Source organism: Acanthochromis polyacanthus, chromosome 1 (assembly GCF_021347895.1).
Source record: "Acanthochromis polyacanthus isolate Apoly-LR-REF ecotype Palm Island chromosome 1, KAUST_Apoly_ChrSc, whole genome shotgun sequence".
In the NCBI taxonomy this organism is placed as follows: domain Eukaryota; kingdom Metazoa; phylum Chordata; class Actinopteri; family Pomacentridae; genus Acanthochromis; species Acanthochromis polyacanthus.
Window position 1 is genome coordinate 8672745 of NC_067113.1, and position 18465 is coordinate 8691209.

Here is an 18465-nt window from a genome sequence, read left to right on the forward strand (position 1 = left end):
CTCTTTACAGCACTGCAATACATGTGAGATCATGGTTGGAGTATGGACTCTCAGCTTTAATTTAAGAGTTTTACTGAAAACAATATTTTTACCAGGCTTTATAGGGGCAAAATTCTTGACTAACCTTCAGTATACTGCAATTTCAAATGGCCTGATAGGAATCTTGACGTCTGTACTCCCTTTTTGCTTTGTTTTAAGGCTTTAGCTAACCTCGCTCATAATGGGAGGTTTTGGCCAATCACAGGTCTTTTCACCCAGATCAGGTGCCAGCAGGATGTGGTGGTGCAGGGGGTTGGACTGAAGACTTTCACTTATGAGAGTGAGGTTTAAATGCAATGTGAGGTTACAAGTAGAATTTATTATTTTAGTGTTTTTGAAGCATGTGCATATACCCATGCTTATATGGTGGGAGGGGCTTAGGACAGGGAGGGAAAGAGGTAAAATTCACCTCCTACATTTCAGGAATTGCCGTCACTTCTTTACACAGTCCCTCTATTAAGTGAACAGTTTCATGGCCAGCTGTGGTCTCATTAGTTCATTACAAATTAAGTAGATAAAGGGTGTGGAGTTGATGTCATGTGTTGTCGTTGCATTTGGTAGCTGCTGATGGGAACTCTCAACATGTGGTACAAAAATGCGTCAGTGTAACTGAAGAACGGCATTATTAAGCTAAAAACATCCGGTAATCTCAAAAAGGTCAGCAACACCAGAAGAACTGAAAGACCCAGTAAAAGGTAACTAAAAAGGATGATTGCAGAAGAAAAAGCACCTTCACAACATCCAGCCAAGCCAAGAACACTCAAGGAGGTTAGCATGCAATTTTCAAAGTCTACAGTCAAGAGCTACCGTCACGAGTTTAAATATAGAGAGACTTACCTCTAGATGGTAATCACAGGTGGCACTTAAAAAGAGAAATGCCCAATTAGACTTTGCTAGGAAACCTCTGAAACATCCTGTCAGTTCTTGGAACAAGATTCTTTGGACAGGTGAAGATGATCTTGCAGCAAAATGATGAAAAGACAGAAAATTGGAGAAGGAAAGGAAAAGCTCTGATTGGACCGTATCATCTGTCAAACATGTTGGAGGAGTGTTATGACACGGGCATGAATGGCTGTCAGGGGAAATGGTTCACTGGAGGTTATTGATGATGGGACTGCTGACCGAAGTAGCAGAATGAATTCTAAAGTGTGCTGAGCTCAAATTTTGTTCACATTCAGTCTGCAAAACTGATAGGAAGACAGATGAGGACCCAGAAAGTTGCCATGAGGACAACCGCAGAGCCAGGAAGCAAATAAATGCGATGTTCTTAAATGACAATCATCTGGCCTTGAGTTGATTTGTATTTACTGAAGACAAAACTGAGATTTGTATTCAAGTATTAAAAACAATACTTATATTTATAATTAATGAAGTTCACCCAATTACCGTTGAACCTGTGAAAATGGAGGGACTATGTTTGTTAAACCGCTTGAATTAAAACTGAATTCCTACACATCAATCACATCTTTATTTTTTCGCTTCAAATCAACTGTGGTGGCCTACAGGAGCAAAATACAAATTACTTGGACTCTTGTATAGTTTACCAGTTTATAATTTGGATTATTATTCTCTGTGACAATTTGTTTTCTTCTGAAACTGCAATATTTTCCATCTATTACTTGCATCTCTCATCTTGGATTATGCGAGTCTTGATCAATTAAAACTGCTACAAAAGGGTAAAATCAAAAGCATAATTTGGTATTAAAGTTTATTTTTCTACCCTTGCACATCTGCAGTAGACCGTCACAGAGAGAAAGTTGTTTACTTTTGTGAGCTGAAAAGCTAATTGAAAATACTGATTAGTATGTCAGCCATCCTGCTTAAAAGAAATCACTCTTGTTGATTTTCTCCGAGGTTCTCACTCCTTTACCCAGCCCTCAGCTCCACTGGTGATCATCATCTGAACAATGGGATATTTAGAACATGTTTTACTGCTGTTTGCTTCAGATGTCTTCAGTTTCCAAATCTCATTATTGCTTGAGTCTTTCTGTGTGGCAGTTTCAGCTTAATCCCTAAAACATAATGTGCCACTAAATAATAGTGTGTCTGTTGGTCAGCAGGGGTCTGGGTCACGGTGCTTTTGGTGAGGTCTATGAAGGTCTGGCAGTGGGGATACCTGGTGAACCAAGTCCACTGCAAGTGGCAGTCAAGGTCAGTCTCAGTCTGAAACAAGAACTTTTTTCACAGCTTTGGCTTTGATTGAATCAAATCAGACTAATGGACACTTCTAAAGCACTTAGTGCTGCTTTTTTCCGCATCAGAGCTCATGAAGTGGAAGGAAGTTTTTCTTGTACAGTTGGAGGCTTTACAACAAAAATACAACATCACCTCTTTTCACAGACTTATATTCAGCTTCAAAAAGAAGTGTACTAGGCTCTATCTACGAAATATTACAACTATTGCATATAAAACTTGTAACTGTTCTTTTCACTGAAGTCTGGTTCCCATTTCCACTAGACCCTTCCTGAGGTCTGTTCTGAACAAGATGAACTGGACTTCCTCATGGAGGCTCTAATCATCAGGTAACAGCTACAGAGACCATTTAAATACCAGTGTGTAGAATTATGAGGGTGCAGTTCGCAGCCAACAAAATACCCCTCCTCTTCCAAGCATGAATTATCATTAGTGGTGGCTGCCACTCCGATGTCTGCTCTGGGCATCTGTAGAAACATATCAGTACAACATGGCCGTCTCTGTGAAAGAGGACCCACTCCCTATATATATTCAAAGTGCTGGTTCTTTGCAAAAACCCAATGACTTGTAAATACATGTGATTATACACTAATGAAAACATATTAAGGACGGCTAATTCCATTTCTGCCCTGAAATCCTACACACTGGTCCTCTAAAGGATTCTGCCTGCCGTCCAGAACCAACAAAGCCATTTTCTGACACATTTCCGTGCTGTGCTGCTGTCCCTGCAGTAAGTTCAGCCACCAGAACATTGTGCGTTGTATAGGAGTCAGTCTGCAGGCCATGCCCAGGTTCATCCTGCTGGAGCTGATGGCCGGAGGAGACCTCAAGACCTTCCTGAGGGAGACCAGACCCCGGCTGGTGAGACTCACCACTGTATCACACTCAACTGAACACTGTCTTTTATGATGCACATGTGTACACATCTCTTCAGTTTAGTTCAGCATCCACAGCACCTTGTTGATTTAGTAGTTAGCAGTTGCTCGTTGACACATCACGGTTATGGACACAACATTACAATTCATTTGGAGCTCTGTTCAGCTGATGAAGGCCAGTATTTACTTTCTGTACCAACTCCTGAGGGAAATAAGTGGTTCTCAAGCTGCTAAAAGCTCCACTCTGTTAACCACCATGTTGCTAAGAGTCTGTCTGCTGTTAGCTGCTGAACAGGTAGTGTACAGTATGTTTTTAGAGTTTCTTCACTGTTGCAGCCAAGGCATCACTATGAGAGCAGTGAGGTCAACCAAACCAGTGGAGTTACAGCCAGACAGCTAAACAATGAGCTGAAACGCACTTTTATATCATATTAGCAATAAAGCCAAGAGCCACTGCAAATCCAGGAGATAATTCTCTTTAAGTTCATCACTATGAGCGATCCATTTCACAATGTCATATTGTTTTCACATAGCTATTTGATAAATTGTTATCATAAAAAATGATTATAGTCCCTTCAGGCTATTATTTCTGCCTCGGAATTCTCTCATCTAACTTAGTCCAGTCAGATCTTGTACTAATGTCTACTCCATCTGTGTCTCAAATCTGCCTCAGATAAATTCACTAATATCTAATTCTGTCTTTGTCCATCTCTTCTGTGCATGATCAGGAGCAGCCATCCAGCCTGACCATGGTGGACCTTCTGAACGTGGCCAGAGACATAGCTAAAGGCTGCCAGTATCTAGAGGAAAACCAGTTTATACACAGGTACTTCACCAGATCTGCACATTTTGCAAAAACAAATGCAGAAAATGATAGTGGAAGGATGTAATGGATTCTGTGGTTCTCCTTCTTAAGCAGATCAAAGGAACAGAGAGAAAGACAAACTGTAAACAGCAAACAGTACATAGGGTACTGCATAGCACTGAATGCATTTGGAATGCAAATGTGCATTAGGCAAACTGAGCTGCCCACATTCATCTGCTAACGTCTACTCAGAATTATAAACTGACTGCGTCCATCCAAGCATAACATATGGACTCTGCATGCCTTTTGCCTTTCGTACGATAGCAGAAAGGACAAGTGATGAGTTTAGTATCAGCACAGCCAGATGGGGTAGCCGGCTTGCCTTTTTACGGTCCGTATCCAAGGCACAAATCAACAGTATGTCCCTCTATATACATATTCACAGTGGCTGGCGAACCAAACGATGCAACTTAGGAATTATTTTAAAGCTGTCTTACAAAGATTAATTTCATGAATGCCCTTGAGGAAAGTCAAGTACATGTTAAAATGAGGAGGGGTCAAAACAGATTCACCAATCATATTAAGACAATTAAAGCACCTTCCTTGTACTCTGTCTTTGACTTCCTACGAATTGGCCAATGACACACATTCCCTAATAAACCTCGTTTGCCCCAATGTGGCACAGTAAAACTCCATCAATCTAATGGCTCGCTCTTCTCTGGAGGCTTGTGATCTTCCAAACAACCTGATTTTCTGCCTTCAAAGCTGCATTAAAATTCACCCTAACACTGTCCTTGAAGCTGATTTCAGTTTTATGGAGGTGTGTTTACTTGGGGTTGAGTATAGGGCAGGTGAATGAGGGAAGGTGGAGGAGTAGCCACTGCTCAGAAAATGCAGCTTTTTCTCAGGGATTACTGGCTTGAATGACGGACTGTGATGTGCTCCAGCAGGTTAAATCACAGGGTTAATGCTGTCTGAGAACAACTTACTCCCTGCTTTTGTGTTTCTCTGCTTATTTCTGTGGCGGTGCTCATCTGTTTTACAGTCCAGTGGATCATGCAGTGTTGCTCTTTGGTTATTTTATTTAACAACAGGCCTGGCCCCCGCGATGGAAATTGCCACCGCCTGAAAAGAAGCACTGTGCTGAGGTGTTGGGTAGTTTAATGTAACTGCAGGTGATAAAATAAATTAATAATACAGATTGTTCTCAAAGTGCTGCAGTGAAATGGGTCTTTAAGCTGCAGTTAGAATTTACTGTAAATAAGGTCAACAGTATGAGGCCAGTTAATAATATTTTAATAACTGCTCTCACACCACGGTGCTGCATGTACAATTTCTCTATGTCCTTCTCTTAAGCCTTCAGCCAGCAGTCTGTGACAGCTACTGCTGCATTTCAAGGCTCATCCTTGCCTACAAGCAAAAGCAAATAATTTCCATGAATTCTTCCAAACCATTAAACAAGGCCTGCTTGGATTTAGCTGGAGGCCCTCACAGAGAGAGTGTCTGTGTGCATGCCTTCCCACCTGCTAATTAGAGTCATGCTAGGAAAAAATTGTTCAGTCTTCCTGAAGTAGCGGCGCAGCCTTTAAATGGATTGATTGTTTGACTATTTATTCCTAAACAGGAAATCCTGTGTGATGAAAAAATTTAAGAAGTTCTCTGTAGCAGGTTTTGATGGCTCAGTTTACTGACACTCTAAGTAAAAACAGGCCTTCTCAGAGAGACTGAGACGTAAATAGATGCCAGAAAACATTTCAGTTTTGATTTCATACTAAATTATTCAGTATCAGATTTGTTTTAGTGTTGTAATACTGTAAGTTGAAGGTTTCCCACTTGTGGTACATTGAAGTAAGGCAACCATCACAGTGTAAGTCCCTGTCTTAAAGCCCAGACTAAATCAGTCTGAATTACTGTATATCTGTCGTGTCATTTCTCATCTAGGTTCATTAGAGCGTGAAGGCCAAACTTCAAAACAATGCACTTCTGTCTGTGCACTCACAGCTCAGTACGGTGGTTAATATCACTAGTAGTTATTTATTCCATCCCAGCCCTGTTTCGTAGTGTGAGCAGAGTGCCACACGCTGTTATTCTGATGTTAAATCCTGGCCAGATGCATGCTGATGAGGAGCATTGTGCTCACAACATCACTTCTGAAGATGTTAAGAAAGTTAGATGCCAGGGGAAGAGGATACAGTGTGTGGGCTCAGTTTCCTTTTCCCCAGACAGGAGTGGAAGTCGCCATGTGAGCAGCGGTATTTTTGCTTTCAGAATAACCCACCACAGTGCAAATATGAATTTTCTCCTCTAACCCACTCTGCCTTCATATACTGTGAAATATTTCAATCTTTCCTCTGGATGCACCATGTGGGTAGAGTCATAAAGGCACTAAGGAACTATACACTTTGCCAGCTAGCCCAGGGCAACGTGGTAGTTACACTGAACTTCAGATCCACCTGGGGAGCGTCTGTAGGTGTCTCATATAGGGAACTCTCTTACAGATGCAAATGTTGGAGAAACTTTGGTAAACTACTAAGGAAATGAGGAATTAGACAAGCTGTGTGAACATCAATGTTCCGCATGTCTAGCTCTTATGTGTACTATATCCCAACGTACTGTACTAAAAAGCTCACATCATTTAAACTTACAATAACTTACTATATCCTCATAAAGTGACTAAGCTCTCATCAGTCCACGCAAGTAAACACAGTGAGCTGACAGTGGGTCTTTCTCATGCCTTTCAGGGACATCGCAGCTCGGAATTGCCTTCTGACTTGCAAAGGACCGGGTCGTGTGGCCAAGATCGGGGATTTTGGGATGGCTCGAGACATCTACAGGTACATTTCCAAACACTGACTGATGCTCAGCTGGCCAGGTTCGGTTGAATTAGAGTCCAGTTAAGGTCCAAAAGCAGCAGAGTAAAGACTCAGCTCACACCAAATCAACAACAAGAAAGAAAATGTCTTTCTGAAGAACAAACATTTGGAGACATCAGCCCTGACAAAATAAAAACCAAACATCTCATTTGACAGTGAAAGCTAAACCATGTGTCACCAGTAAAAACGATCCTCAGTTGCTCTTAGGCTTCTCCTTAATATATTGCTGAAGATTGTCTTTGGTGAAAAGAGTCAGTTGGGGTGACTAATGGATGTTTTGTACATGCATCCATCCATTCCCACTGCTTCTTTAACTTATCACTGAGGGGGATTGTGAAGGAAAAATTACTCTCTTTTCCTCTACTAAAGAGTTCCCTCGCAGCTGTTAGCTGAAGACATCATGCAGGTTGCAACTGTCAACTGCGTTCTCCTTAAAACATCCCATAGATCCTACAGGTTGTCACCTTTGAACCCTGTTCCTATTTACTTCTCCCAAAATAAGGCTGTGAGCACGTTCAGGCCTTCTCTCCTGCTAATATGTACCCGATAAGTCAGGTAAGATATGTCAGGACTCCTGACCTGGTCACGATTAGATATTGTTTAGTCTGACGTGCCTGAGCAGATAAGTTGTCCCCATGTTAAGTTGTAGCCTTAATCTGGCATTCCTCCCAACCCAATATTTACCCGAAGGTCGAAGAAAATCCTCAGAATTGATGCTGGCAATGCTCACATGAATGCGCTGCTTTGTTATATCACTTCTCCTGATATCAGTAAACCTTATGTTCAACCTAAGTCATCTGATTCTCCATAGCGTCTCCGTATCTGCCTCCTCATCCTCACTCGACATCGCTGAGATTCCACAAAAGGATGTATTGCTACTTCTTGCTTTTGCAGGTTATTCTTATTTAACATTAAATTCTAGCTATTTATTGGCCCTGGTGCACACTGGTCTTTAGTCTGCTGAGGAGCATTGTGCTCACAACATCACTTCTGAGGATGTTAAGAAAGCTAGATGCCAGGGGAGCAGAATACAGTGTGTGGGCTCAGTTTCCTTTTCCCCAGACAGGAGTAGAGCATGCTGTGTGAACTGTTGTATTTTTCTCAAAGAATAATCAACCTACCACAGTCCAAATACGAATTTTCTCCTCTGAATAAGTAGTCAGTGTAGTGAGAGAGAAACTCACACTCACACCTACAGCCAGTTTAGAAGCAGCAGTGAACCTACGATGCATGTATCTGGAGTGTTGGAGGTAACGCCAAAACCCACACAGGTCAAGAGAGATCACAGCGTATGGCACAAACTAGTTTTTGACAATTAAATTTTGAAGATTTAAAATTAGATGAGACTATTTAAGGTTATTTCATGGGAACATTAAGGCTTTTGTTCAAAATTGACATTGGAAAGAGGTAAGAAATGTGGAATAGAAGGTAGAGGAATGAATGGCAGCAAATGGTCCGGTCAGCCGGGAACTGAACCGCTGTTCAGGGCATTTGCCCACATATGTGACCCAAATACTGGACCATCAGGAGGACCCTATAGGTTTGATTTTTTATGTACAAAGAGTGACATTTGACTGTTAAATCCATTCTCATACACATGTGCAGTAGGCTGTATCTAATGTACATCCATTCATGTGCATTAGTGTCACATACGGGCGCTCTTGTAGCACACACGCTGGCAGACACAGTTATTGGGCTGCACATAAACTCTCCTAAGTTGACGAGATGAAGAAATTCATGACACATGCAGACCCTTCCAAACTAGTAGACATGGCAAGTTTAACCCCAGCTATTCCAGACGTGGCTGTTTCTGTGTGTTTCGGCCTTATATCCACATGCAAACACAGTGTTAGCTCACTGAAAACTTAGCTTCTGGAAAACTCCTTCCCGGGTGAAGATATTTAGAAACTCATTTTGCAGTGTTGACATGGAAAAGATAGGAAAAGAGGTTTTAGCTTCTGATATCAGACAGGCACCGTTATCTCCTTTGTTTACGTGAGAACATTTTGTGCAATAGTGGACATAACGCTAGGAGAACTTTGTACATGTTGCATAAATGTACTGTTATTTTCCCACTTTACTGAGGAACTCAGGCGGCAGAATCAGTCAGCGTTTATGATTCCCTCCTTCCTCAATGTTAGTAGAACCAGTTATGGCTTTTGTGGAGGCTTCATGGCTTTAGCCTTAAGGTTATATCGACACCTGCTCTTACATTTGCTTCTTTGATTTTCATACGGACGGAGATTTTTATTTTTTTGCGAATAGAAGAAAATATAAAATAGTTTGCCAGTTCTGTGCTGCCAGTTCTTGATACTTTCAGTAACTCACAGTAACTGTATACTGTAATGAGACTATACTAGAGTTTAACTAATATATGTTATACATTTTCTAATTGTATGACATGCTCAGACACAAAGACACATGTAATCATCCATCCATCCAATTGATGTATAGATATATATACCTCTTAATCCTCATTAGGGATTCTATCCCAGCTGACTGAAGGTACGTGTCCACCGGCTCCAGCAAGTCCCCGCATCCCATTCATTGTCTATGTGAAATGCACTGCGTTGCATGCTGGGTACATTGTGGTGCGTTTTGAGCTGCGATCCGGTGCTTCTCCACGGAGCTCATTTGCAAAAAGTGGACTCGACTTCTACATTATGCAAATTCAGTTCGGCATGCAGAGGTCCAATGCATCGTAAAACTTTCATCAAGCGTCTAAACAAGTCGTCATTCAATTAAAATCAGGACAGATTCAGCTACTGCACAGCTTGTTTCTCACCTCAGATGCCTTCAGAAACACTTTTCGCTGAACTGTTTTTTTAATAAAAGAGAAAGTTTCCGACCGAGCAGCCATGTTGACCGTAAGTATCTACCAGATGGAAGCTGAAAGTGCTGTCATGTGACCATTTAGTGGCCCGCTAGTCACCGGCCACTAAGCAGGTGATTTTCAGATGCAGCGCGTTTACATGCGGGAAAAACAGATCCATTGGATATGCAACATTAGGGTGAAGTCAGGAGACAACCTGGACAGGTCAGACAACAAGTGAGGCAACAGTGCTAACCACTGACCCACATGTAATCAGATTTACAGTATTTTAGTGAGAGTACAAACAGTTTTTCTTCCTGTGTGGGTGTTAAAAGTAGAGTTGTCAGCTGGTAAATGCTGAAACTCAGCTGTTTTACTCTCCATCAGACTAATGCCTTCTTTTAATCTACATCAGCTCATCTGTAGCCCCAACAGCGTGTCATTATTCTTAGCTCAAACTTTTTAATACAGCTAACACTACTTCACGTGACACCATTTAAATGAACACACAATCCAGCAGGGAAATCTCCTAAGCCTTTCATCTGGTAAGAAATTAGAACAGGGGAAATATGTCACAGCATTCTGCTAACTCAACGCAGCGCTTTCGAGTCATCCGATGGAAAGTCACATAAGAGCAAAGTCACTCTGCGAACATCCGGAAAAGGCTGTTGCACAACATCCCCGGGGAGCCACATTAGGAACGCTTGATTTAATTGCTGATGTCAGTTTTTCAGGTGCCTCGCTGCGATTTTGTTTTTATCTCTGAGCCTGGAGCTGTGGTGCCAGGACTGGGATTCTTTTTTTACTATCATTGTTATGTTCAGAGGGAGGGGTGGTTGTTTGACACACAATGCCAGCAGGCCGCTCGTGTGCTGTTACTGCTGTTTCATGATGTCTCCCTACTGTTACGTGACAAGAGACGTGGGAGTCTTTTTGAGGCGATCACAGGGGACACGTGCCCCAGTGAGGGTCTAGGACAAGGAGTAATGTCAGCTTTTTATATTCTGATAGGAGAGCCACAGGCGCACCGCCACGTGGAACGCCACTGATTCCCACACACATTTCACTCACACAGTTTCACATGCATGCTTGCACACCAGTGATGCGGTGGTAAATAAAGGGAGTAAACAATAGCTGCTAGACAGTAATCATCCTAAGGTAAACAGCTGCCGGTGTGAGGAGAAATCCACTGTGCTTTCAGAAAAGAATTGTTGTTTTTTTGCCTTAAACTACCATATATTCATAAGAACTCTTAACAATGGTTGTATAGCATGACTTTAGCTTGTATTTATTAATGTCAGCCTGGTGCGCTCACATGCAGAGACGCACAATAAAGGCAGAACAAAGACATTCAACTCAGCCGACACAGCTATTAGACTCCACCATTGTGTCCTCAGGTGCATGCTTCTATCTCGCTTTCCATTCAGCACAGTCGGCTCTGAGCCTTTGTCTCTCACTGTTCTAGACTTCTCTATCTTCTCGCTTCCCTCCTGCACTCAGAGTGGCTCACACAAAAACACACAAGTATAAAACACCTCTATTTGAGCTATACTTTCCTGAGACTGTATTTAAGCTTCCCTAATCTGCAGCTCAGCTTTTGGTGTGTGTCGGTGGCGTTAGCAGGAGAAATAAATATGCCCAGAAACCCTTGTGCTAAACAAGCAGAGGTTGATCTACTGATAGGGGGATTGTCAGTCTTATGTCCTACATTTTGGCATCCTTCAATCTTTTCACAGTGTTTCAGCATCCTCTAATGGGCAGATAACAGGCTGAATATGTGGAACTTTGTGTTCAGGTCATCTATTTTTAAATGTGTCGGAAAAGACAGCTGCAGTAAAAACATACAGCAAAAAAATGTAAGACATTGCAGCAGGCTGGTATTTGGAATCTTATTATGGCTGGAAATATACACACCAACAGACACAGAATGAACTGAGCGCCAACACTTTGACCTAATTGCATCTTTCTTTTATGGAGGCAAGTCCACTTTCCTCACTGTCTTCTTTATTAGGACAGACAGGAAAATTAGAGGGATCCCGAGGAAATGGGTAGCAGCATTCAATCCTGTAATAGTAGGTCTAAAAATGGAGGTGGAAACTGAATCCCATCACTGGCTGCATCATGTTATTTTAAGTGATAGAATAAGGCGTGGGGCGGGGAGGATCTGCCCTGCAGTAGTTTTTAGCTAATCTGTCAAGCAAACAGACTCCACTAGTGATTGTTTTCTCTGCTTCATTGATTATGTGTAATTTTCCTCAAGGGTAACTTCTTATGCCAATAGTTTGCTAAGTATGTATTTCCCTTGTAACCACATTATGTGAGTGCATATCATCTATATCCATCGCTCACTGATCCCCTGAAGACATGCAGCTGTGAGTTCAAGTAAATGATGAGGGCTTGTTATTTGCCTTGAGTTCATACTGTGGGAAATGCAGCAGTCTATTTTCTAACGTTCTCACCTGAATTTGTAATTAAAGAATCTTCCGTCGTGTAACTACGACACCAAAAAGTTGGTTTGAGGTGCTAATAAACATTGCAAATTTGGGGTTTTCTTTTTTCCCTCTAATGACTGAGGCTTGGCTGCAGATTCTGAGCACTGCATGCCTTATTATGTCAGTTTCAGCCTCTTGGCACTAGATACATATTATTTTTAGATTTAATTTTACACATCACTTTCAAGACATTCAGTACTCTGGCTTTTAACTGAACTTCAGACATTTTTTGCCCCAGGTGAGCAACAGCACAGCTTGAGATCCTCTTTAAACTAAAGACCAAATCTGATGGGTTGTGCAGCTCAAGCACAGAGACTTGAGATGGTGTATTTACCCCAGGGGTGTCAAACTCACTTTAGATCAGGGGTCCCATTCAGCCCAATTTGATCTCCAGTGGGCCGGACCACTAGCCTAGCCGCGCTAGACAACCCACGGCAACGAATTTAATTCTCTGCCAGGGTGGGTCTAGTTACCCTCCATAAGGCTCGAGGTTGGATGCTCCTAAAACTGGCCGGACGAATCACCATGAAGTGTAGAGTCAGAAGGCGGGCGTAACTAAGTGACGACAGAGGCGCGACGATTCTGACAGAAACAACCGGAAACAACTAGCCTAGCCGCGCTAGACAACCCACGGCAACGAATTTAATTCTCTGCCAGGGTCGACAACAAAAACGACAACAGTCGTTGAGCTCCATTAGCACCGACTCTGAATAATCTTTCTGCTAACATGTCTGTAATATACTTGAGCTTCACCCATTGACTGTATAAATAAGGCTTCACTGAACTACCGCATCCTCTGATTTCCGGCGCTCTAGGAGCCTATTCGTTGCGCTGATTGGTTGTATACCTACCCAACTGCTGCAGAGTGATTTGATAGACAACCTTTTAGCCTGCCTCCCTCCCTGTCGAGCGTGCCTAGACCCTTGCATCTTCAGAGCATGGGTCTTGCGCAGCTAGGCTACCGGACCACTAAAATCATAACAGAATAATGTTCTGAAAGAGTTCACATTTATCTTTTTACCAAAATTAATGAAGAACCTGAAAGTTCTTTTAAAAAATCAATTAAATTTCAGCAACATTCAGCCTCAGTTTATCATTTCCGCATTACAACTTCCAGATCACAGAGTGTCTACAAAGAAACACATTTTGTCACAGCTATCTGAAACTGAATGATAAAGTATTTCACTTTGTGATCAAAAACACAAAGAACAGATAAAAAAGAAAATAAACAACAAAAACAAGACAAAATATTATAAAATTGAGACACAAAACAAGCAAAAATAAGACAAACGACATGAAACAAAACAAAAAATGACACGGAAATGTTAAAAAGCGGCAAAAATGGACAAACGACACAAATGAGACACAAAATGACAAAAGCGAAAAACAAAACGACAAAAAATAGACGAACAACACAAGCGAGACAATAACACAAAATGACACACAAAGCAAAAGACAATATGACAAAAATAAGTCAAAAACACAAGTGAGAAAAGCTGAGACAAACGACAAGAAAAGACAATAAACAACAAAAACAAGATGAAATATTACAAAAATGAGACAAATAAACAGAAACAAGACACAAAATGACAAAATATGAGACAAACAAAACAAAGCAAAAGAGAGACAAAATGACAAAAACGAAAAAATGACAGAAAACTAAGAAAACAAACAAAAAAAAAACAAGACCAAATATTACAAACAAGAGACACAAAATGACTAAAGAACAACGAGCAATCTAGTATTTTACTTTATGATGAAAACAACTTGTCATGGTCTACAAATTATTTTATTTAAATTTATAGATTTACAAATTTACGGTTAATGTCTTCCCTGTAATGTTTAGACTTTGAGGGCTGGACTGGACCCTCTGGAAGACCGGGTTTGGCCCGTGGGCCGCATGTTTGACACCCCTGATCTACGCATCTCCTGCTGCCAAGACCACAGTCGTTTTTTGTTTGTTGTCCTATATTTTATCCAGACTACGGCTGCCTGTTGTATTCTTGTTTATGATTCTTTTCTCGTTTTTTCTGATTATTTATTTATTAGTGTTTTCATTCAGGGAAAACCAGCACAGCTCTTTCCTCGCATTGCTTCACAGTCACACGTGGGAGCTGCCCACCGTAATTACAGAGCCGTCCTGTGCAGCCATGTGCAGCTCAAGCTGAGCAGCTGGTGCTTCACTTACTTGTCTAGCGGAGAACGAGTGTTGCCGCTGCTCCTTTTCTTTTGCGAAATCCTCGGGGATTTGAACTGGCAACTATCCAGACACAGTCCTATTTATTATCAAGCACTTGCCATGTTTGCAAACAAGTGCCTGGGGAATAAATTGACATTTTTATGACAAAATTACTGAGGGCAAACAGATTTACTCCTCTGCAACAGCAAACCGTGCCAAATAAAGTTTTTCCCAACTGAACGCAGCAGACGCCACTTCAGTCAGACCCTGATGTGTGTCCGTTTTTCTTCGCCGCTGGTCTCGGTGTGTGCCTCGAGCAGGGCGAGATGAACCAGGCGGTGACCTCTATCATCACCAAACATCAGATAGAGCACGCATCAGATCATTTCTCTACCAACGCAGGCCTTAGACAGCATTAAAAGCAGCCCAGACGGGGCTCGGCTCGGTGAAAACTCTCCCTGTGGCCGGTGAGCGAGATAAGGAGCTCTTAGAGAGTCTCATGTTAGGAAGCTGAGAATGCGACTGGAGCAGAGCGCTGATACAGCTGCTGTCAAACAGCCAATTAATTGTTGGATGGGAGGATTTTTTTTCTTTCTGACACCCAGCTTTTCAGGGCAGTGGTGTTGCTATGGTGACGGTGCTGAAAAGGTTCGTTTACAACTGATCACTTTTTTTATATTAGCCACATGGTTGTTCAGTAAGCAGTTTACTATTCAAACTCTCTCTAACTGTCCCTCCTTCTCTTTCTCCCTCCCTCCCTGCCCCCACTCCTCTCCCCCTTCTCTCTCTCTCTCTCTCTCTCTCAGGGCGAGCTACTACAGGAAGGGTGGGCGTGCCATGCTGCCAGTAAAATGGATGCCACCTGAAGCCTTCATGGAGGGCATCTTTACATCTAAAACAGACACGTGGTGAGAATCCTGCACTCTTCTTCTCTGAGCTCACCCTCTCTGTGACTTCCTCTCCTAAAATTCAGACGTCTGCTGTCCCGTCCTGCATCCTCTTTGCCTTTCTGTATTTCACCTTCCTCTGTCCTTCGGTGCATTTGATCCCTGCCCATTTGTTTTTCTGCTAATTCCTCGTCTTGTCTCTGTCTCTCCCTCGTCCTCTGCTCTCGTCTCTTACAGCTTCGGCTGTGATGACGCCTGTAATTTATGTCGTGATTGTCCTCAGCCTCTTTCTTTTTTCCTCCCTGAAACTAATCTCTCCTCTCAATATCTGCCTCTCAAAGGTCATTCGGGGTTCTGCTGTGGGAGATCTTCTCGCTGGGCTACATGCCATATCCGAGTCGCAGTAACCAAGAAGTGCTGGAGTTTGTAACCAACGGTGGAAGAATGGACCCGCCTAAAAACTGTCCGGGTCCAGTGTAAGAGCAGACGCATCGCCGTGTCCACCACAAATCACAGCAGCTCTTTTTAAGCTTCCCCATAAGTAAACATAGAGCTGGCTCAGCTGTACGTGAAGCATGCATGGGATGTACAAACACAAACACACAAACGCACGGCGGCAGACATGAAAGGCTCCGATGGTTCTCTGATACTGACATGTAAACGGGTTGCGACCTAGAAGGTGTCAGAAAAATTTAATGGCAGATTGCTCTCACTGCTTTCACTATGGAAACCACACAAACTGTTTTCTTTCATGTTTGCCTCCCAATTTCGAAGAAGTCATGGCCAGCTGATAGGGAGCTTACAAACCATTTCCAAATCACAATATATTTTTCTCTCCCTCTTTAATATACTGCCGCTCGTGTGAACTCTATTATATGCACACATTCCCCTCTCTCTCTTTGGTCATAAACACATTCTGGCCTCTCCGTGATTTCTCAGCTTTATCCTTCACACCTGTTGGTCACAGCTTTGCAGATTACTCCTCGTATCTTTTTGCGTCCTGCCCGTACATTTTCCCCTTTAAAAATAAACTCGGCCCTGTGGTGCTCCGTTAACTTGAAGTTCTTGCGAGCCTCACAACATGACGCAGATTAGTGAAAGCAGCACGGCAATCAGATCAGTAAAAATTAGAAGTGCGGATTTAACTTCAGTAGCTGCTCCTGTAATCTGCATCACCTCTTTAAGAATCACTCTAACACGGGGGACGCTACGCTTCAGCTCAAACAATGAAAACAGCTTTGAAGAATATTTTGTCAAAACAGCTTTATCCTGCATTTGTAGAAGCAGCAGGAGTCACAGCGCTGGAGGACTTTCTCTACACCTGTGTGGAGTGGGAGAACATGTTTTCATGAGGTGTTTTCTGCTTGTGTGTCATTCATGTGTATCTTTAGGTACCGTATAATGACTCAGAGTTGGCAGCACCAGCCTGAAGACAGGCCTAACTTCTCAACCATCCTGGAGAGAATCGACTACTGCTTACAGGTAACCAAACAGCGGACTGAAAATATAAAACTGCAACTTTGGATTTCTAAGATTATGCCGTAGATCACGGGTGTCAAACATGCGGCCCACAGGTCCTCCAGAGGGTCCAGTCCGGCCCATGGGACAACGATTGTAAAGTGTAAAAATTAGAGAAGACATTAACTGCAGATTGTAAATTTGTAAAACGAGAAATCTAAAATAATTTCTAGACCATGACAAGTTTTTTTGATCATAAAGTGAAATATTATATTGCTCACAGTTCTCACAGTCATTTTGTTTCTCATTTTTGTAATATTTTGTCTTGTTTTTGATGTTTTTTGTCTGATTTTGGTCGTTTGTCTCATGTTTTTGTCGACTGTTTCTCGTTTTTGTCAATTTGTGTTTCCTTTTTGTTTCGCTTGTGTTTTTTGTCTTTTTTGTCATTTTGTGTTTTGCTTTATTCGTTGTTTTGTGCATCTTTTGTGTCGTCTTGCTTTTTGTCTTGCTTGTGTTGTTTGTTTACTTTTTGTCGTTTTCTTTTTCGTTTTTGTCATTTTTGATCTTGTTTGTGTCATTTGTTTGTCTCGTTTCTGTCGTTTGTCCATTTTTGTCGCTTTGTAACTTTATTGTCTGATTTTTTGTCTCTTGATTTGTTTTGTGACGTTTGTCTCATTTTGTTATTTTGTGTCTCATTTTTGTAGAATATTTTAGATGAACTGAGATGAACTGAGTTGTGGTTGTTTATAGGTTATTATGTTGTGATTTTACTGGTCTGGCCCACTTGAGATATAATTGGGCTGAATTAGGCCCCTGAACTGAGATGAGTTTGACACCCCTGCTGTAGATACACTGAATGCAGAACATAATAATCAGTGAAACTGGTTACACAGGACATGAGAGCAGTGTGTAAGGCCTTTGTTAAATCCATGCACACAAATACTGACATGTAGTTGTTCCTATTTTACTACTTTTCTCATCTGCAGGAGTTTGCTAGGAGATCTTGGTTAGATGAATGCATAGAACATTGTGTCGCTGTATTCTGCACATGCACACTATGGCTCTTGGAGAGTTGTCCCTGTGCCAACACAAATACTGGCCTGCATACAGACATCTGTAGAGGTGTCCATCATGTGTCTTTTGAATCCGTGGAGATGACGAAGTTTATGTCACATAGAAACTATCAGACCCTCACATACTTGCAGACACTGAAAGCAGAACACTGACCAAGTGGGTTTTTTATATGCGCCACACAGATCCGCAGAGCAGATGTAAAAATAGACTAGTATTTAGATTGTTGTACAAAAGGTGTGACTTGACATTTTACACAGAAGCAGTGGAGAATAGTAAGTGTCTGTAATTATTTTTAAATAAACCACAGGTATGCAGGTAATTACTTCTTTTGTATAAGGTAGTGTTTTCACTTCAGAGTCTGGCTCACCCCTATAGCATGTATTTGTACACACGTGGACAAAATTGTTGGTACCCCTCAGTTAAAGAAGGAAAAACCCACAATTCTCACTGAAATCACTTGAAACTCACAAAAGTAACAATAAATAAAAATTTATTGAAAATTATATAATCAAAATCAGCCATCACTTTTGAATTGTTGATTAACATAATTATTTAAAAAAACAAACTAATGAAATAGGGCTGGACAAAAATGATGGTACCCATAACTTAATATTTTGTTGCACAACCTTTTGAGGCAATCACTGCAATTAAACGATTTCTGTATTTGTCAATGAGCGTTCTGCAGCTGTCAACAGGTATTTTGGCCCACTCCTCATGAGCAAACAGCTCCAGTTGTCTCAGGTTTGATGGGTGTCTTCTCCAAATGGCATGTTTCAGC

At 41.7% G+C, this 18465-nt stretch overlaps 1 protein-coding gene across 3 annotated transcripts in view; it reads left to right on the top strand.

The window, feature by feature from the left end:
• Window positions 1-18465, top strand: part of alk (ALK receptor tyrosine kinase) — a 509166-nt gene that overhangs the window by 486096 nt on the left and 4605 nt on the right. For 2 of the 3 annotated variants that reach the window (XM_051948169.1, XM_051948172.1), the window contains exons 21-28: window positions 2097-2190; window positions 2497-2561; window positions 2964-3093; window positions 3836-3933; window positions 6654-6746; window positions 15075-15176; window positions 15497-15631; window positions 16547-16637. In XM_051948169.1, the coding sequence (XP_051804129.1) occupies window positions 2097-2190; window positions 2497-2561; window positions 2964-3093; window positions 3836-3933; window positions 6654-6746; window positions 15075-15176; window positions 15497-15631; window positions 16547-16637 (808 nt within the window). The remainder of the gene's footprint in view (window positions 1-2096; window positions 2191-2496; window positions 2562-2963; window positions 3094-3835; window positions 3934-6653; window positions 6747-15074; window positions 15177-15496; window positions 15632-16546; window positions 16638-18465) is intronic. The other variant, XM_051948170.1, reaches the window with a different exon arrangement.